This window comes from Protopterus annectens, chromosome 8.part0 (genome assembly GCF_019279795.1).
Source record: "Protopterus annectens isolate FY-2018-M chromosome 8.part0, PAN1.0, whole genome shotgun sequence".
Classification (NCBI taxonomy): Eukaryota; Metazoa; Chordata; order Ceratodontiformes; family Protopteridae; genus Protopterus; species Protopterus annectens.
The window spans coordinates 1504884053-1504905865 of NC_056741.1; the positions used below are offsets into that span (position 1 = coordinate 1504884053).

Sequence of the window (21813 nt, forward strand, 5' to 3'; positions counted from 1 at the left end):
GGGACTTGCCCTCCCACTTCTAAGCTTGCGGAAGTGGAGGGCAGAAAAGGCAGAGAGAAGGAGAGAGCAGCAGACCGAGAAACGAAAGAGGTCTCCGAACCTTTCAGCTGCACCAGGAACTCCCGCCATGAGTCCATCTAGCCACCTTGACTCCCCTCAGCTCCGAGCTCCCAGATTTTCCCCAGAGCCGGAGGAGGCACAACCACCATCTAGGGCCTCTGTTCCTTGACCCACCAGGTTGGAGTGCATGGCCTTTTTGCGGTCCACCTGCAGCCTTTCCGAAGTCAAAGTGGATAAAATGATGCGGAGGTTCATTTGTACACAAATCCAGATGTGAGTATTGCCAGCCCCCTCTCCCTCTGGAGGGGGGGGGGTCACTTCCTTTCTTCACTTCAATTTCTCCTTCTCCAGTCCAACCTTCGGATTCGGAGTACATGGATCCGAGGATGGCCTTTGTCAGGGGGTCGGCGCCGACAGTACCTGTCTCCTCGACTCCGGCATCAGCCTGGAGTGTGTCAGATCCAATCAGTTCGGATCCATGTGGCTATCTGAGCCTGGGTGTTGGATCTGAGGGAGTGGAACTTTTTCCATCGGCTCCGACGTTGTCGGGCCAAGTTCCTCCCTCAGAGCTTTGTCCACTTCGGGCCCGGCTCTGATTCTCGCCTCGTATGCGGGGAGAGCGGTTTTCTTACTGATGGCCCAGGAAGCTCATTCTCCCTCGGTGTTCGTGATAGAAAGGGTTCTTTCCACCTGATCGAGACCATTGATTATTTCTTTGGGCTCCTCCGTGACCCCTTCCTCTGTGTGCGAATCCCATTATTTACCTGAGGGACAGCCCGTGCTCAAGGAGCCCCAGGCAATTCCCCCTGAGGAACAAGTGGCTTGCGAGTTCCCCCTGGAGAGCCCCGCCGGGGATGTACCTCGCAAGCATACTTGCAAGAGGAGGCACTTAGATCCCTGAAGTCCCTCACCAAGGACACTGATTTGGATGACTGGGAAGGTTCCCCCTGATCACCTCCTGAGGATGTCTCTTGTGGAGACATCATGGAAATCCTACGCCAGCAGGGAGGTTGGTCCACCCCAAAACCTTCCTTGGATGAAAACGTGTTCCTGGAGTCTTTCAGCATGGGTCCGTCTACTTCGTGGGTGTCCCCTCCCGCAGATCCCCTGGTGGACTTTGTCACCTCATGGGCTTGGAAGCAGCCAGACACTGTGGAACCAATCACCAAACATCCATACAAAATTTTGAGACCCCCTCTGACAGACCAGCATGGAATAAAGGGTCCCCTGAAGACGCTATGGTGATAGCAGCAGCCACCAAAAAGGAACTAGCTCAGGAGAGTTCCTCTGTTCATCCTCCTGACAGAAAATCTAGAATGATGACCCGCCTAGGGAAGTGGGTTTATGCATCAGTGACCTTTTCTATCAGGGTGCTGAACTATCTGGCTCATGTTACTAGACTACAGCGCGACTTGGCAAAGAAACTGGCTGAGTTTCCGCCAAAGTCCATGTCGCAGGAGGACAGAGACGTTCTCCACGAGGATGGCCACTTTGACAGCGATTTCCAACACGTCCATGTGACTCCTCTCACATGCTACTGATGGAGCGGCTAGGGCAGCTGGGTCCAGCGTGTCCTTGAGGCGCAACGCCTGGCTCATATTTTGTCAGTTCATGGAACCCTTCAATGCTTCTTTTGCAGATGCCCGTTATGACGGTTCTACCCTTTTTGGTAAGACCGTCCATGAACCTTGGTCCAGAGTGGGAAAGATAGGAAGGCACTGTCTGCTGTCTGAATCCGCTTCTCGAACCCTCAAAGATCCTTTTCCCAGAATCAGTGAGGGCAAAAGATGTGGTTCCGGAAGTCTCAGTATTACCGGGAAACTCTGGACTCTTCTTCCCCTAGAGGCAGAGTGGGACAGGATAGACACCAGCCCAGAGGCAGAAGGGGGTCCAAGGAATTTTGGGTCTCGAACCATTCTCTGACAGGCCCATGCAGCTACCCTGAGGGGTTTACCCAACTGCTCTACTCTGGAGGCAGGCGGGGGTCACTTGTTGCACCTGGTGGCATGGGAGTCCAGAACATCAGACCGCTGGGTGCTTCAGATAATTTCCAGAGGATACTCAGTCCCACTTTTGTTTCATTCCAAACTTCTCAAACACCTCCCGGACATACCACCTGCGCAAAGGGAGGCAGCAGCACTGGAAATTTCCAAGCTGCTAGAGAAATGAGCCATCAAACCCGTCCTCCCAGATCAGTCGGATCAGACATCTACTCCAGGTTCTTTTTGGTGCCAAAGAAAACGGGGGACTTGAGGTACATTTTGGCCTTATCCACCCTGAACCTGTCTATTGCCAAAGAAAAGTTCTGGATGGTTACCTTACAGTCCATTGTGTTGTACCTGCAGGAGAGCGACTGGATGTGCTCGTTCGACCTCCAGGATGCCTACTATCACATAAAGATGCACAGAAGTTCCAGGAGCTTCCTCCGCTTTTGGCTAGGAGTCTTGTCATTACCAATTTCGAGCCTTACCCTTTGGTCTCACCACAGCCCCCAGGGTGTTCACCAAAGTTGATGGCAGTAGTAGCGGCTCACTTGAGACTTCAGGGGATTCAGATCTACCATTACCTGGATGATTGTCTCCTTACTGCTCCCACCAAGCATCTACTTTACCGGACCAGAGATTTCCTAAGGCTTGCAGTCCACTTAGGATTTGCAGTCAGAGCATCCAAATCTCTTCTGAATCCTGTCCAGGTGATGGACTACATAGGGGCACAGATAGAGACACTACATACAAAAATCTTCCTGACCAGGGAGAGAGTTCGAAACTTAAGGATGCATGTTGCCTTCATCTACCGTTCTCAATTTTCCTCGGCAGAATCGTTTTTTAGGGTCCCAGGTTCTGTGGCAGCAACCGTAATGCTTCTTGTGTGTGCCCGATTACACATGCAAGTACTAAAGTGGATTCTAGTAGTGCAGTGGTCCCTGTTGGATCTTCCATTGTCTCATCCAGTACACCTCGGTCGAGTCTGCAGGTCGTCCCTTCTTTGTTGGATGCCTTCTCCAGAAATTCTAGAGCCCCAACGTTTTGTTCCAGCCCCTGTCCAAGCCACAGTGACCACGGATGCCTCCCAACTTGGGTGTGTGGGGGGGGGGGCATTGTTCGAGAAGGACAGTCCAAGGCCTGTGGTCCCCTATTGAGGCCAGTTTGCATATAAACGTTCTGGAGATGAGGGTGGTCCTTTTGGCATTGCAGGCCCCTTCATGCCTTTCTTCCTCTGGGAACCATTGCAATTCAATCAGACAGCATATCAGGGGTCTGTTATGTCAACAAACAGGGAGGGACCAGATCTTACCCCCTTTGTTGCGAGGCTGAGAGTGTGTGGGAATGGGCAATCTCCACCGGTCGCTTTCTGACAGCAATGCACATTCTGGGATGGTCCAACATTCTAGCGGACAGATTAAGTCAGACTATACGGATGCCTTACGAGTGGACGCTGAATCCTTCAGTAGTGAAGCAGATCTTTCTGGAGTGGGGTCTGCTTTGCTGTGATCTCTTCAGATCTGCTTCAAACGCGAAGTGCAGCAAGTTCTTCGCTCTGAACCCCCAGCCGGGAGAGTCCCCCCAGAAACGCTCTAGTCCATGCATGGCCTCCCGGTCTTCTGTATACTTATCCTCCTGTGTACCCCTTATTCCAAGGTTTCTATAGAAGGCTTGCTGACTGGGGAGCTAAGTGATCCTTACTGCTCCATTTTGGCTTCAGGTATGGTTTCCCTTCCTTTGGTCTCATTCAGGATCTCATTTCACACCCTTTGAGGGTTCCTCATATGAGTCTGGACAGTTTGAAGCTCATGGCTTGGCTGCTCCAGTTCCCTTAATTGCTAGGACTCCTTGATTGTCTTCTTCAGTCAGGTCTATCCTGGTGGCAGTTCATAAATCCTCCACCAGGAAGGTTTATCATAGCAAATGGAAACATTTTTCCTTTTGGGCTTCTCAAAGGAGTTTAGACCCTTTTACGGCTCTTGTTTCAGCTATTCTCGATTTTCTAGCAAATATTTTTCAACAAGGAGCTAGCTCTTCTACAGTCAAGGTTCAACTAGCTGCCATCTCATTTTCATGTGGGCGAGAATTCTGCTTCTCTAGCCTCTTCCAGACTCTCTAAAGCTTTTATTAAAGGTACCTTTCTATTACGTCCTCCGGTCAAAGATCCTGTTCCCCCTTGGGACCTTAATATGGTTCTTCAAGCATTGGTCACTCTGCCATTTGAACCTGCAGCAACCACAGATCTTAAGTTTTTGTCATGGAAAACAGCATTTCTAGTGGCTGTCACCTCTGCTAAGTGGATTTTAGAGCTACAAGCGTTCTCTGTTAAGGTTCCATACTTAATTTTCCATGAGGACAGGGTTTCTTTTCGTACCAATCCTTCCTTTCTTCCAAAAGTAGCATCACAGGTTAACATTAATCAATTTACCTGTTTTCTTTCCAAATTTTGCTAACAAAATGGAATACAGACTTCACTTGGATGTTCAAAGACAATTACAATTCTATTTACACAAGACTAGAACCTTTCGCAAATCTGATCAATTGTTTGTGTCCTTCTCTAAACCCTTTTTGGGTAAACCTATAGCCAAGGTCACCATCGCTAGGTGGATCTCCTTGTGTATCCTTTAGATCTATAAGGACAAAGGTTTGTCTCCTCAGGTTCAGGTGTAAGCTCATTCGACTAGGTCCATGACTACTTCTGCGGCCTTTTGGTCGAGAGTCTCGCTGGATGATTTGTTCTGTGGCTACTTGGTCCTCATCTCATACCTTTATTTCTCACTACAAATTGGATTTGATGTCTAGAAGGAGAGCATCCTTTGGTTCCGCGGTGCTCCGGAATGTCCTTCTTTGAGGGCCACCCAGGTTTTTTAGTAGCTGGGGACTCTGTCCCACAGGTTGAAGATCAAATAACGTAAACTACTTCAGATAAAAAAAGTTATGTACTCACCATAACATTCCATCTGAGTAGTTCTACTTCATTTGTCTTCAACCGTCCCTCCCTCTTTCCCCCTGGCCTTACCATATGGACAGCTTTTTAGCTGGTTTTAGGTGTGTAAGGTGTTTTTTGAGGTCGGGTTCTTGGTGTAAGTTGCAGCAAACTTGATCTGGGGATGGAAGGGTAGTGGTGGTGTATTATGGAGAAGGGGAGGAGTTTGGAGCTTGTAGCAGATGCTAGTGAGATTGCAGGCGCAGCTCCGATACGGATCCTGTACCCACGGGTTCAAGACAAATGACGTAGAACTACTCAGATGGAATGTTATGGTGAGTACATAACTTTTTTTGTGGGCACAACAGAAAGGCACTGACCCCTTTTCAGTTCTAGTACCCAAAGTTCTTGAATTCTTGGCTACTATTTTTAATGAAGAGGCTAGTTCTTCAATGGTTAAAGTACAGTTATCTGCCATTTCTAATTTTCATGTAGGAGGTGACAATTCTACTTTAGCTCCCTCGTGACTTTGTAAGGCCTTTATTTAAAAAAAACCTTTTTAGTGAGACCCCCTTTTAATGGTCTTGCTCCACTATGGGATTTGAATTTAGTGTTACAAGACCTGACTCGTATCCCCATTTGAACTGGCTGCAGGGTGTGAATTAGTATTTGACTTGTAAAACTATATTTTTGGTAGCCATAACATTAGCTTGGAGAGTTTCAGAACTTCAAGCCTCATCTTCGAAACCTCCTTTATTAATTTTTCATAAAGACAAAGTGTCATTACAGACTCATCTGTCTTTTCATCCTAGGTGGTGTCAGGATCCATTGTTAACCAATCAATCTCCCAGTTTTCTTTCCAAATTTCTTTAACAAAGGGGAATACATTTTACATTTGCTGGATGCTCACAATTCTATTACTATTTGCATAGAACTGAAGCATTCAAAAAATCAGACAATTATTTGTCTCCTTTATATAGTCAAGATTGGGGAGAACCAGTTACCAAAGTAACTTCAGCCAAGTGCCTGATTGCATTTCCCTTATCTCCAACAAATTAGGTTTGTCTTTGCCAAAACCTTTGAAGGCTCATTCAACCAGGTCCATGACAACCTCTTCAGTATTTCTCTCCAGATCTTCCATGGATGATGATTGTGCTACTGCTGCTTGGGCACATCCTCAACCTTTGTTACTCGCTAGAAGTTAGATTTGGTCTCTAGAGAAAGAGCAGCTCTCGGCTCAACAGTCCTCAGGAATATCCTTAGTCCAACCTGGATTCGGGTAGCTGGGGATTCTGTCCCACATGCTGAGGAATTTATGAAAATTGACAACATCTGATAAAGAAGTTATGTACTCACTGTAGTGTTTCATCTGTGTTGTCCATTTTCATTGTTCCATAATTCCCCTCCCTCCAGCCCACCCTACCTTTTTGTTTATGATTTCCGGAAGAAGGAAAAACTATTATGTAAATCTAAGTTCCTGTCTCTGAGCTCAAGATAGTAAATTTACATGCAAGTATTATTTCATGGATTGTTATTTAGCAATAAAAGGTCATAACATCCCTATGTTCTTCCCTTATAAGGCTCACTATTGAGTGCAGTGCCCTATTCGGCATGTACCTCGCAAAGCACATGCAGCAGCTGGAGAGAACTTAGAGGTTCCTCACCAGAAAATCGAGGGCCTCAAAAATCTACCGTACACAGGCTAAAAGCCATATGCCTCGACTCTGTTTCATACAGACTCCTCAGAGGTGACCTATGTCCGGCATACAAGGCATTCTCGGACCCCACCTTGATGGGACTGCTGCATATCTGTAAGTCAAGCTCCACTTGAGTAACCCGCACACGTGGCGTCAACTTGGTCTGTGACATCAATAGGACTTGCTGGCGGGACAGGTTTGTGTCCCAGAGACTCCTCCATCTATGGAATAAACTCCCTCTCCACATTAAGAAGAGTGCCTCTTCACCTCTTTTTAAGTGCAATCTGGATAAGTGGATGGGAAATAGAAAATTACATCCCTGGGATTCCACCCATGTCCCTGCTGGACAGGGGCATCAGATGCTGATTTGTCTATGCATGGGCTAGGCTTATAAGGGCCGCAGGACCAATAGCCTAGTAACTTCCTGTGAATAAAGTACAGCAAACAAGGTCTGAGGTACAGAAAAGGAGCAGTGCTATCCCAGGTAACCCAATTATGGGTAAGAGAAGCACTCGAGAGATTGCAGTAGCCATGAGCTATAATAGGCATCCTAGTTGGATCTGAGCCCACATGTTGAGTAAGAATGAAGATGGGCATCACAGATGAAATGCTGTTGTGAGTACATAACTTCTTTTTTATGTTGTGGGCCAACTGCTTCACTGGGAAAACTTTGCAATTGTTAATTTTACTCCAGTGCCTTTTCCATGCTAGGAGGAAGTCTGCCTTAGTTGCATGTTGGTGACACTCTTGTTTGTGACCTTCTGGCTGTTTCTCATACTGCATCTTGTGTTGCCCACTATCAAGCAATTTGCCAGACAGAAATCTCGAATCTCTCCTCCTTTATTCCTGTTGTCCCATATGTGCAGTCAGGTCACTCATTATCAACCCCAATTCATGCTGTCCTTTATCTAGTAGGTCCTGCAACTGCTGACTGAATGCCCTTTTTTCCTTACTACCACAACCATGTTGTGGGACAGATGCTGAGATTATGAATACTTGCCATATCCATACACAGTAGTTTGATTGCCCTTAGTCTGTCGATTACATCCCTGTCTTCTGAAACTTCTCTCTCATTGCAGTTCCCACACCATTTCTAGCCTGTTGTCATCCTGAGTAGTAGACTCTGGATCCCAAGCCAGGTGGCTTTGCTGCATTGCCTTTCCATCTTATCTTTTGGATACATAGGATGTCCATCCTCCTCCTCATGATGTCATCCATTTTGAAGCTACATCCTGTCAGAGAACCCACATTGAGTGTAGAAATCCTTTGTTTGGCAGGTTGAATGGCTTTATGTCCAGCTTTCCCTCAGCAATGCTATCCCAGGTAACCCAAGCCAGGCAACTAGATGCCGGCCTGCAGCGTATTGTTCCAGGACTGCCAGGCTTTATAGTGGGCACATACTGGGCAGTAGTGGTACATACACCCCTTCCATCATTCGCATGGGTCAAAGTAGGCAGGGTCCTCAACTAGGTGATCACCGCCAAATAACCATTCCAATTTGGCAACATTAGTTCATAGGTTGATACTAGGCTATCTGCCCTAGGGCATTTATAAGCCTAGCCAGAGTATGTTTTCTTTTGCCACCCTTTTAGATTAGTTGACTGTGCCTTTGTATATAGTAGGTCACAGAAGGTAGCCCTTTTAAGGCTTGTTTACTGTACCTCTGTCAAACAGCAACAGAGAAGAGATCCCAGGGGTAAACTTACGATCTCCCATCCATTCGTCAAGATTTCTCTTGGAGGATCAGTGAGGGGCTCTGCCTGACATGGATTGGGATTTTGTTCCAGGGTGAGGGAAGCCTCTGGGATATGAATCTGTCCCTCCAGTATGTCCTATTTATTTCTGTGCTGAGGTTCAAGTCCCTGGAGCGTGTAGCTGTAAGGGATTTAGATTTCCTGAGGTGAAGCATGTCCATTAATTCTGGATTGGACATGACTTTATACGTTAGACACAGATCGCCTCTGAGTAGGTGGTATGCAACTGAGTAGAGCTGGAGTTTCTTTAGCCGAACTGCATAGGGCATATGTTTGAGCCCCTTGATCCTCTTGGTGAGATACTTTTGGGGTCTTTCCAGTTGCTGAAGGTGTCTGGTAAGGTACATCCCAAACTGGGCATTGTATTCAATTATGGGCCTGATAAGTGATGAGTAGAGGAGCACAATGACCTCTCTTGATCTAGATGTGAACCCTTTCATGATAAGGTGGGTTATATAGAAGGTCTTTCTAACCACTTTGGCAACGTGATTGTCAAAGGAGAGATTGCTATCTACTTGAGTCCTCAAATCCCTACTTACTTCCGTACTTAATGGATTACCACCTATGTGGTAATTTGTGGGCACTTTGTTTTTTCCAAAGGGGATGACTATGCACTTCTTGGCATTTAGCTTTAGGCCATGGCTCTGGCACCAGTTATCTGTCTCTGTGAGACCCTTTTGGAGGATGCTTGTGTCAGTTGGAGAGTCGATTATAGCACCCAGTTTGCAGTCATCTGCGAACTTGGTCAGCCATAGTCCACCCGTGTTAGCCTGTACTTCGGAGAAATATATACCGAACGAGAGGTCCCAGGACTGAGCCTTTTGGGACACCACTTGTAACAGGTTTAGAGTCTGACATGGCACCTGCTATTCTGACCATGTGGGTTCTATCCCTGAGCCAGTTTGCAACCCATCTTGTGACATAGGGGTTGATATTTAAGCTAACAAGACTGACTCAGTTGGAGCCAGTTTTTACACTGTTGTGGGGATAGTACTGACAGCAAACGGTCTGTGATCTGTGTTTTCATGTTTTGGGATACTGTGAACCGCAGTTTATGCCCAAAACAGTTGGTCTGTACAACTCTTTCCCCTACAAGACATTATTTAGAATCTCTGTCGCTATCTACTTCCCCATTTTTGGGTGAGTTTGAGTTGGAAACGCACACCGTTTTTGTGAGGTGGAATGAACTCTACAGAGCCCCAGGAAGAACATCAAAACTTCATACAGACATTGTCCAGAGGTCAGGATTGAACCTTGTTGCCTTGCAGATGTGAAGCAAAGACCTTAACTATTATGCTAAATGAGTCTCCCTGTGTTACCTTGAAAAGTGTATATTAGCAAATGGAAAAGATTTTCTAGTTGGTGCCAACAAAAGAGCTAGCACCATTAAGGTCTGATCTCTGTCTGGTTCTACAGTATTTGTGTGACACTATTCTATGACCTGACTTAAGCCTCTGTCAAGGTTTATTTGCCAAATGTTTCAACTTGTCTGCTCCTTCTTTCAGTGCAACTTCATCTGAAATTTTTTGAAAGGGGAGCTGCGTAAGAAGCTTCTTAGTAAACTGGTTGCTCATCCTTAGTATCTTTTCCTCCATATGAACTAGCTCATCAGGCTGACATGATCTTAACATGGAAAACTGCCTTTAACAGCTCTGACCTCTGCAAGAGTAGTATGATTTGCAGGCTTTTAAGGTAGCCAACCTTATCTAGCTTTCCAGGTGTATAGGGTTCTCTTAAAATGCAATCCTTTAGATTTTTTTTTTCTTTAGATTTTTTTTTAATCTTTTATACACAGAGTGGCAAACAACTTCACCTTAAGCCAAGCTGTCCCACTCCCTGTCTTCTTTTCAGAACCTAAAAATGATGGAGAAAAGTTGCTTCGTACCTTGGATGTCAAGATAACTACTCTTACGATTTTGACAGAACAAAGTCTTGCAGAACTTATCAGTTAATTTTTTGTGATGGTAAGAACAAAGGACATCTAGTACCAAAACAGACCATTTAAAAATGGTCTAGCAGCAGAAACTTGGTCCTCTGTGTACACTTACAAAGTATTATCAACTAAATTCCTTTTCCTGCGAAGACCATTCTCAAAGGGCTCCTTGACTCTCCTTGTTCCTCCTCGCAGTCAGTTTTAAGCTATGGCAATCTACAAATATAGCTTAGGCTATTGCAGTAGTGATCCTTATGAAGAACATAATACAGTTGTGCAAGTACATTTACCGTAAAGGTGGATGTTTGAATACTCAGTGCTGCAGTCCTCATTTCTTTTGTTTTATACTAGGGTGTGGACTTATGATATTCCTTGCATTGTCCTCAGTGCTTTGACCTGGCTCTTTCTGTTGGCATGAAAGCTGTGAAGGGTTTGATGCTCAGTCTTGACTTTGTCAGCTCTGCAGTTGAATAGTGGTTTGGGGATGTAGATGACCCTGAAAGCTTTGAAAGCTGGTCAGCTTTTGTATCCTGTGCAGGCTACAAGTCCTATAGCTTAGGCCACTGCAGGAATGATCATGTGGATATTTACTGTTATGGCTAAGTTTACTAATGCAACTGTACTTTTAACGCCTGTCTACATTGAGAGGAATAGAAATATGTAGATGGCAGCTAGAAAGGTTTTGGTTATAACTGGAGCTGTTATAACAAAGATGCAGAGTAAAGCAAAGCAAGACTAGTAGTTACTGAAAGCAGTGAAATTGTGTAAGCAATGGAAATGTAGTCAGAACCACCCAGGAGTAAGTTTATTTTGACAAAATGAAGTTAAGAATAAGGGAAAAACTAATACAAGTAAAAATAAGGGACATGTAAAAATAAGGGACACACAACTGTCTTCTTGCTTCTGCCATACTATTTTTAGTGTCCTTCATTACACTGCATACTCCAACTGATCTTCTTGAGGCTCGTTTAGTAATACAGTCTGCTGACTGAGAGATTCCAGAGTATGGGAAAAACTGCATATAAAATTGTGTTCTAACAGTAAATTTTTTTTTTTTGGGGGGGGGGCTTTCTTAGCAGCAGTTTTGTACCTATTATTCCTTTTTTTCCTCTTGCAGCCTTTTGCCATTTAGGTAGATTCTGTTGTCATATTCTCATCTGCCACTGGAACCACTCCTTTTTATACACTTAGTAACCTTGTGCTGGCTGCATTCCATATAGGCCCCAAGACCCACCTGGGTTTCAGTAGTGGCTAATGTGCTGGAGGAGAGTGCTTGGGCTGGGCATGAAGTGCTAAGTGATTTCAACAATCCTTACAAATAGGGGCTTGTGTGGTTTGCCATGATCATATGAACAAACAAAAAGAAAGGACCATGTATGATTGAGGTGATGCTACAGGACTTCCTTGCCAAACAAGTTATAGCTCTGTAGCATGAAAAGGTGCCTACATGGAGTCACACATGCATCAGAGGTCTGAACACTGGTCAGTTCCCAAACATTAATGGGGGATAAAGCCAAAATAAGAGGAATCATGATGGCTGTCTATAAAATGACCTTCCACAATTGACACTTTCTCGGGGTAATAAATGGCACAGTTGAGTCACAGGAGAGGGGCTTATGGTTGGTTTAAAAAAAAACAAAAAGTAACATTGTTTTATGATTGCATGAGTGATTTGTAAGCGCACTCTTCTGTATGAGCTTATGCTAACAAAAGCACTGCCGTGCAGAGGACGTTTGGTGGTGGGATGTCTTTATGTTTTGCTTTCAGACTGACATTACTGTGAACATTCTGTTGGTATATTTTCTGCAGCCTTAGGTAATAGTGTCTTTGTTTGTATTCCACCAGGTTTCACAGGGCAATTATGTCAAGGTCCGTTTCAATATATTTCTACTTGAAGAAACCAACTCACTGACTGGGTGCAAAAAAGATTATGTAGAAGTGAATGGTGAAAGGTAAGGGACCACATTAATCTTGTAAAGTTACAAGTAAGATGATACATTAATTTGGATGAAGAGGTGGAGTTACATGTGCTAAGATTGTTGCTTCTTAAGTACTTAATGAAACACAGCAAGGTTCTTGTTGGGCAGAAGGGTCTACCTTGACCCAAAGAAATTGTTTTACCGAAACGTAATTTAGCGAGCTCTCTTTTGCGAAAGTGCGTTTTTGCCAAAATGCACTTTCGCGAAAAGGCGACTAAGCGAACAGCAACTTGGGCTGTTGCTTAGATCGCAGTACAGCGGGAATAAGGGAATATTCTCTTTTCCCCACTGTAGTGCAATCTCGAAGTGACAATATAAAAGTAGCGGGAGTATGGGGGGATTGCCCCCCTGCATATATATGGTTTTTATTTTTTTTTTCAGTTAAGTTTTTCGCAAATGTGCATTTTCGGTAAAAGTGCACTTTCACGAAAAACAGGTTGTGTTATTACGTTTTGCTGAAACGTAATTTCGATGGGTCAGAGTAGACCTGGGCAGAACTAGTGCAGAACATTATATTGTTGAGTTTGACATTGGTCTTTATTCTGGGTTCCCTCATGCAGTGGCTTGGAGCCATTTTCTCCTTTCTGATCACCCTCTGTCAGCACATCATGAGTGTCCCCACTGATGCATGCCATATAATCAACACAAGAGGACATGCTTTGTTCTTTCTTGCTGCTCATGCCATTCAGTTCGGAACCTGAAATACTTTGATAGGATTCTGATCCTGAAAATACGTCCCATGTTCAATGCCAGAAGGTAATTCAGAGCCTTTTAAAGCATTCCTGTTGTGATGTCACTAACCAGGGCTTTCACAGGCACTGCCTGTACTGCCTTGGAAGGAAAATGTTTTTGCAGCATTGTCCAGATAGCCAGAGTTTCACTCTGGCAACTCCTCTTTGGCAGTGAAAAGTATGAAAGCCGTTCTTTTATGAAATTGTAATTTTCTTAATGGTCTTAGTAAAGCAAAACAAAGCAAGCTTACCAATCCATGCATCCAGTAGAAGTCCTTTATTAATCACATACATTATTTTTGTAGTATTTTTTTAAGCACTGTACCAGAGTACACCGAAAATTGAATCGGGCAGCAGCACATGGTCTTAGCGGTTCTTATGTGGGGAAGAGTTTAGAACAACCAATACGCTACTGGCTGGTTGGTGTCCAGTTGCCTAGCCTAGGTTACGTGGGATAGCTCTGCTGAATGAAAGATGAACTTAAAACCAGTCAGCTTAACAAATGTGAACTTAAGGATTGGTACTTCGAATGTAGGTTCAGTGTGAGACCACCACTTAAAAGTGGATGCTATGATGATAGGAGGGATATTGTACATTTATGTATCCAGAAGTCAAGGTGGAAGGGCAGTGCAGCAAAGGCACTGGATTGTGATCTAGAGTCTACAACTTGGGAATGACAGACTAGAATATGAGAGAGAATAGTGGTGAGGGAGAGTCTTCTGAAGACAGTGATGGGTATAATCAGAATTCATGATAGACGCATGTCAGTCAGACTTGGTCTAAAGATAAGGGAGTATTCATACTCTCAGCCTATGTTACACAGTAGGGTTATGAGGGTGAGGAAGAGAGTAAGTAAAGGCAAGAGTTTCATGCAGGGCCTACTACATAAAGTAGGACAACATGGGTTGGTGCTGATAGTAGAGGGAGGGGGTCCTAAATGCTTGTATTGGGGCAGACTGAACAGGATATGAAGAAGTAGAGGACATTTTAGACTTAAAAACAAAAAAGATATATGTGGTAAAAACAAAACTGTAACTAGAAAAAACACGAACTAGAATAAAAACCAAGGGAGCTATATTCAGACATACACACTTTATCTCTTTGCTTTTCATCCAACAGGACTTCTTCAGAAGCAACAATTACCCACAAATGCACTCCGTTTAAATACCATTCAGTAACAGTTTACAGCTAATGAAATAATTGATAGTTAATGCAATAAATTAATTTACAATCTAAATTTTAAAAACATAGCTAATTACTGTTGACATCATCAGATTTGACTTTACGCATTTATATTAGTAGCCCCATTTAAACCTGGATATTCATCAGCTATCAATTTAATTTGCCAGGATGTTTTTCTAGTGACATTTTAGACCTCGTTTGGCGAATAGCATGATGGTGGCCAGCCTGTAGTTTAGCAAGAGACACTTTCACAAGAATAAATAAAAGAATGGCCAATGCACAACTCTGATAGATTTCTTTCTAATAATGAAGGGGCATTGGGAAAGAGTCTGAGATTGCATTGTCATCACCAGTGAAACAGTTGACCCAGAGCATGAAATACTTGTGGCCACAGTCCGCTTTAAGCAGTTGTCAGACAAGGCTGTAAGGTCACGAAAGAATGCTGAAGTTTGGTAAGTCATTAAAAGAAAGGAAGAGTGCAGTAAAACGTGGATGATAGAAATGACTGACCAGGCAAAGGAGGAGTACTGGGTGGCTGACAGAGGTTGAGAACAGTTGCAGTAGTAACAAAAGGGCATCAGATGTATTTAACCCGTTTCTGCAAAGTGAGTTAGTAGCACAAAAAACTCATCAGGTTGCAAGGCAAAGCCAGAAAGGAAAAAAGATAAGTGGTCAGACACCATTCATAGTGGATGCCATCAACAGTATGCTCACCAGTCCACAGGACATCAAAGCCAGATGTAGAAAGCATAACTGACCCATTGTTTATAGCGAGACGTTAATATAGAAGAAGCAGGAGATGAGAAAAGAGTCCAACTGGGAATTCCTGGTCTTGGATAAAGCATATGACAGGATTCCAAGAATATTTTTGGCTGTCCTGCAGTGGTTTAAAGTCCAGGAAACTGGTAGATTTTAGTGTAGGCTATGTAGAGGGACCTAATGACTCAAGTATAGCCAGTGTATGGACTCTGAGGGGCTTCTTTAGGGAGTGGTTGTGTATCAGGGTTCAGCTCTGAGCCCATTCCTGTTCATACTTTTGATGGACAACATTAGGAAACTGCTCGAGGGTGGCAGATTAGCAAATTTGATTTATGCAGGTGATGCAGCACTACAAGCAGAGTCTGACATGGAACTTCAGCAAATGATAGGGGATTGTAATGCAAAACTGAAGGCACATGGTATGTGACAGTATGAACAAGACAGTTGTCAGAGCTGCAAATGCAGAAAGTCAAGAAGCTGAAAATTAAGATAGAAGGGTAAGTAGTGTAAATAGTGGAACAAGTTAACATTGAAGGCAGAGTAGTTGAGATATTGATGAAGTGTCTGTGATGGGTGGCAGGATGCACATTGGGGTAGACGAAAAAATGACATCAGATCAGAAGCTGAAATAGCTCCAATGGAAGAGAACATCAGAGAACAAATTCCTGTGGTTTGGACATGCATGCAGGAACGAAAATGATTGGTGAAGATTTGGGAAAGACCAGCAAAAGCAGGAGGAAATGAGGATATCCAGCAAAAGGATGGATAGATTGTGTGAGAGAAGTCCTATTGACAGTCGTGGCTTTTATAGAAGGTAGGAAAGTAGCACTGTCTCAAGAGGAGGCAGCAGTTGACACGACAACCCCACCACATATCGAAAAATGGGTTGATGATTTAAGCACTATGCCTATAACCAGTCCTACTCCTTGAAGTCAGACTATTTGGAAACAGGCTGCCATGTTACGACTGAGTGATCAAAGAAGGTGGCTGAGCACAGTTGTCAGGAAATAGTGTTCCTTAAAGAAATACGGCTGAATGAAAGGTTAGATTTCACTTCTGAAATTTGCCTCCATGAATCACAGCAGTCAGACCTGTATGTGGGGGCCAAGCTTTTTCACCCTTTAAAGCCTATGACAATCCCCTAAGTAAACATACAACCAAATCTTAAAACAGAGGAAGAGCACATACACGCCCCCATTCATTAAGGTGAACAGAGAGGGAGGTCTACTTGCTTCCTTACTGTTACTTTGTATTTTACTGCTGATTTGATAGGTGGCAGGCATTGCCCCAGTCCTAGAAAGTCATACCATTTTTTCTCTAGTCCAGTCTTTATGATGGTGTCTGTCCACACTCTTGGCAGTCCTAATCAAAGCCATCCAAGGCACCAGTCTTATCTCAAACTCAGAGCCTCCTTTGGTGCCATTAGTTCATGACTTTAGAGGGGAGCTAGTTTGAGGAACAGCAGAAGAGCCTTGGGTTCGATCTGATTGATACCCTGAAATGAGGGGTAATGTAGAGGATCAAGAGGCTGGGCAGCAGCCCACACCTCCTTCAGCAACAGAGTTCACCGTCATGGTAGTCCTCATGTCTGTGTGCCTACAAGAGAGAGCGCTCATACCTTTTGTTGAGTGGTGACCATGATGTGGTTCAACAGTTGAATGTAGTGATATGCATTCTGCTACTTCAGTATGAACCAGTGTCATTGTAGCTTCTCTGCAACTTCTCTGGCATTAACACTGTAGTTGCTTCATTTTTCAGGATGATCAAATAGTTACTGGGATTAATTCTTCCTTAAAACACCCTCTTAGTTGCAGAGTTCCCCCAGGCTATATTATGACTTATTTACTGTATATGTACACATATATAGATACATATATACAGTCTGCCTTTTGGGAAACATCATAAGAATGAGAAATTGGGTTGCCATTCATGTACAGATGAAAAGAAAAGGTACCTCTCCTTTTCTTTGGACATAATTATTTTTATTTCTGCTCCCATCCTTAACATTCAAGTGACCTTGCTAAAAATACTTGAGCAATGTTACTACAAAATAGCATGATTTGCTGGCAGCCTTTAAAATATAACCCACTACTGTGCTGACCTAATGGAATTACAGTGGCTGGAATTTTCTGACCTCTTCACAACTTCCACAAATCCATAACATTGTGTATAAAGCTAACAAATGTCCATCCATTTTAAACCTCATACAAATGTATAACTCTTCTAGGCCACTACATTCATCAGGTAAATACCTATTACATGTATCCAAACCCAAGAATTCTGCTGGCAAATCACAACTGTCCTACCAACTCACTAAATCCTGGACCTCCATTCCATTAGCAGTGCGACAAGCACACTCCCTAAAATAATTTAAATCTCAGTCTTACCTAGTCTGTTGCCAGCTCTGTACATGTAATGTTCCCGGATACTCTCCAAACCTTTAACTGTCCCCACTTTCTTATGTAACGGGACATAATACAGCTGTTACTATCATCTGCCCCTCTCCACTACTATCGAATCTCACCTTTACCTGGAACTCTTCAATACTGTCTCATAATTTAAAACTATCTTCATCCTATACTTAATTGTAGTCTACTCTATTGCTATTTTCAGATGATTCCATTTGAAAGTAATGACTCTTACAAGCTTAATTTGAGCTAATATTTTACTGTATTCATTTAATTGTCATGTTTTCATTAACTGTTATATCATTAAAATTCTGTGTGTTCATTTACTTTGCTATGTATGTGTATTTATTATTTTTCATTAACTGTCATAGTATGCATGTGTGAATGTACATTTATTATGTATAAATGCCTTCTGCTCATTCTGTAAAATGGAACATTTCTTCCTGGACCTCTGCCCACTCACTTTCCTGGTAAACAAAAATATAAAGAAATAATAAATATTAATATTAGACATCATTGAGAGTATTTTGTTTTGGAGGGCAAGTAGCAAGCTGAAGCTTAGACCTGACGAGATGAATGCTGCAAGCATTCATTTGACTGTGAGATCCTGTGATTCTTTGTCTTCTCCCTTAATTTATCATGGGGGAAGTAGCCTTAATTTTTAATAGGCTCTACAGTTTGGCTAGTATTCTAAATGTTTCAGTGTATGCAAGGTTCAAGCAGCACATATGAAATCACTTTCCTTTTTAAGGAGTGTCACCCAACTCAGACTTATTTTTAAGAGTGTTTAGCCGTGGTCATTTATAGGAACAAGAATAAGCAGGTGCTGTAATAATCCTAGCTATGTACGCCATTAAGTAGACATACTTAAAAGTTTTTGCCACCCTTAATGAGTACTTAGTGTCCACCTCAAGTTAAACAGGTCTATACATGTTTGTATAAATTTGTCTACCCATCCAGTCGGCAAGACTAACCTTAAAGGTAGACAAAAAGTACTTTGCTTGACCTGTAGTGTTAATTTATTCCATTGCCTGGTAATGCATCAGGTTTAAGAGCCTATCCCTCCAGTGAATTTTGCTGCTTTGGTGTAAATTTAGGTTCCTGATACAAGTGTTTGTTAGAACCACTGGCTTTGCAAAGAAATAGGTTGTCTAATAGTATTGGATCTTTAATGACCTGAAAAGTGACACCATACATGTTGTGTGATATGCTTGGATTTCTGCATACTAAAGGGAGCAGTGTATTTGATGGGTTTGCTAAAGGAAGAGCACACTGGTAAGATTACTTCTTGGGATTTGAATGTATTCCTTTGGAAGTTAACTGGGACAGTTAAAATGATTTCCTGAGTATAGTGGAAACATAATCCTGTATTAAGTGAGAGTTTTCCACTTAAGTACCAAAGTCTACTATGACCATGTCTGTCTGTAGAGGAGTCCCACTTAAAACATATGAGAACAGACTTTTTTTTACTGAAAGCTACTGTGATGGGTCTTTTTAAATTGAGACTGCAACTGGTGCACTGAAAACATGCATATTCCTATCCTTTTTGGAGCAGTTTGTAGCAATGGATGAGCAGATAAGTGCCTAACTAGCAGTCATCATCAAACGTAGTTTGTCTCAAGTGATATTGGCTTGGAAGTCTGCAAAATAAAAACAAGGTGAGAACCATCCCTGAGCCATATGGTATTCTGTTACTTGCATTTTTTTTTCTTCAGGGAAGGAACCAGCAGTTCTCACTGCTTGGGTCTGTTGGTAGCCAGTTTGCACCTCAGTGAGCCGTATAATGTTTAGTTTGTTCATCCAACTTTTCAGTAATACCGTCATGGGGAATAGTGTCAGAACCCTTGGCCAGGTTAAAATCAGCGAGCACATAGTGACCACTGTCCATAGCCTATAACCTTTTCAGACCTGCCCTTCAAAATAAAAAGTAAAAAAAAAAAAAAAAAAAAGTGGTCCCAGCTCAGTTAAGTTCCTTATGTCTGCATAAATGAGTGCTGCTGTGTGGTCCATGCCTTTTCATATAAGGCTGATGGAATATTACTTGGGTCTGTAGTGGGGTCACCCTTGTGTAACTGAGTCATAGTGACTGTTCTCCAAGCAAACCCCATGGGATAGGCTTAGGTTGATTAGTTTAAGTAGAAGCTCAGATAGTGCATAAGTTGGTACTGATGAGAATACAACCTGATATGTTGTCTAGGCCCATAGTAACATTATTTTTAGCCTTTTGCAGGGAGTCTGAGATTTTTCCCATGGTGATTTCATGGTAAACTAAATTTTCATTGATACCGGGTGGAGCATTGTGGGTAGTTGGGGTCAAGTTGATACTAACTTTGTCTGCCAGTGTATTGGCTATGTCCTTAAAGTTTGGAATTCTGATAGGATGAATGAGCTGAATGCATTATTGAACACTATTCCTTAAATCCCTGACATAACTGAAGAAAGATTTGTAGTTTACGTTGGTATTTGCAGTGACATTAAGTTTGTATTCTTGATTTACATTTTCTAAAAGTGGTAAGTTCCTTGCTGGCATGTTTCATTATGGTCTTAAGGTAGGGGGATGGGGATTTCTTACTACTTTTCATTATTTTCTTTCTGTTACATATAAAGCTTGTAAAAATTGAATACGAACGTGGCAGCTCTGTTTGGCCCATTTGTGGGGGATTGTTGGAAGCTTGCATGTGTTTTTGTGCAAGGTGAATTAAGATTGCCCTGGAGAAGTCCATCAGGATGGTTTTATTTGGTGCTGGAGTGGTACCATTAAGCCTGAGAGGGAAAGTAACTGATTTTTGGCTTTCAGAGATGTGTAGATGCATGATAGTTTAGAGGTGGAGCTAGGTTAGCAGATATCAAGTCAAGGGTATTAGACCTTCTAGTGTATATTTTTAGTTTGTTCCATTGCATTGGAGTTAAAGTATAGGAAACACTGAGAATATTTGTTTTTTTGGATGTAAGTGTGCTAGTCAATGCTTCGGTAGTTAAGTCACCTAGCAAAAAGTCACTTGGTTTGATATTTAACCTCTCAGTGGTATTAAGCTAAATCCCTAGATCTTTGGAAGACCATTATTGTATCTGTAGCAAGTAGTGAAGTAATAGTTGGATTTAAAGGTGATTTGCATCTCCAAGAACTTCAAGTTAAGGTTGTGGTAATTTGACATGAGATGATGAGTTTTTGACAAATATTGGTACTCTTCCCACAGTAACCCATGATCCTAAAGGTGTAAGTGCTAAATCTTGGTATAGGAGTGCTGTCATAGTATGTAAACAGTGTTTCTGTAACTACACAGATATAAATGTGTGGAAGTTGCAGGAGGACCTCAAGTTTTGGCATCTGTTTACACTCGTAGCAGTGACTAGTGCTGCTATATGTTTTCAAAGTTTGGGTTTGTGTCCAGTGGGGGGAGACTGCCTAAAATGACAGTTTAGGGGCTGCATTTGCTTTAACCAAAATACAGAGACCCCCTGATATGAGGGGTAAGGGCATCCATGGTGAAACAGGTAGTCCTATTTACCATCTCATGCAAGGCCGACACACTGGATCCGCTTCGAATGACATCTCTTAGCCAATTTTTTCCCTTGGTATCTAGGTATACTTGGTGGACGCAAAATACTACTCAAGGTCAGGCTCTGTCATGCTTTTCTATTTTCTTGCGCAGACATTTGTGGTGGCACATACCTAAGACTATTCTGTCTTTTAAATTCATGTTATCAGGATAATTCTCGAACTTTTGGGGTCTTTCCTTTTCTTAATTGGCACCATTTTGAAACCCTCTACCTTATGAGATATGGATATGTATTTTTTTTTTTTTTGCTATATTTTAAGATGGTCCTCAAGACTGTTATTATTCAGAAGGCATTTATCAGATGAACTATTTGTTCGTAGTTTTTAATACTTAACTGTATTTTTTCCATCATTGGTGCTTTGTTTTATCTTAAGTGTAGGCATTGCTGCATTTATTGGTGTCTCATGCTTTGATATTGAGACACCTGCTAAAAATAAAACATCTGGGAGCAGACCGTATGTCTAGCTTTATGACCAGCCTAGTTAAAAAGGTGGGGAAAAGTGAAGTAATGAAATTACTTAAGTAAACAGTCCATAGCCTGCCTACTATATTGGGTATGCGGCAGATAGCCATGACAAGTTGCTGTGGGCTTGGAAGGATTAATAGTGTGCAGTCTTTACTACCAGCTTCAGTTTGGGGTTATTTTAATTAATTTATTTGTTGACGTGTGTACACCAGGAAAGTCTGACTGGGTGCACAGGTCCCCTATTTCATTATAGACCCAGCGAGAAAAGCTCCAAGGTATCATATTTAATATTATCAATATTTAAAATAAATTTTATAATGCAGTTTGTGAATACATTGCATAGTAATCGGTATATTGTATTAATATTTACAAACAG

The 21813-nt window shown here is 42.6% G+C and overlaps 1 protein-coding gene across 1 annotated transcript in view; it reads left to right on the plus strand.

Moving 5' to 3' along the window:
- The window catches only part of ST14 (ST14 transmembrane serine protease matriptase), a 1989024-nt gene that overhangs the window by 723905 nt on the left and 1243306 nt on the right, over positions 1-21813 (plus strand). Inside the window, exon 9 of the mRNA XM_044081090.1 lies at positions 12198-12304. Within this exon, the coding sequence (XP_043937025.1) occupies positions 12198-12304 (107 nt within the window). The remainder of the gene's footprint in view (positions 1-12197; positions 12305-21813) is intronic.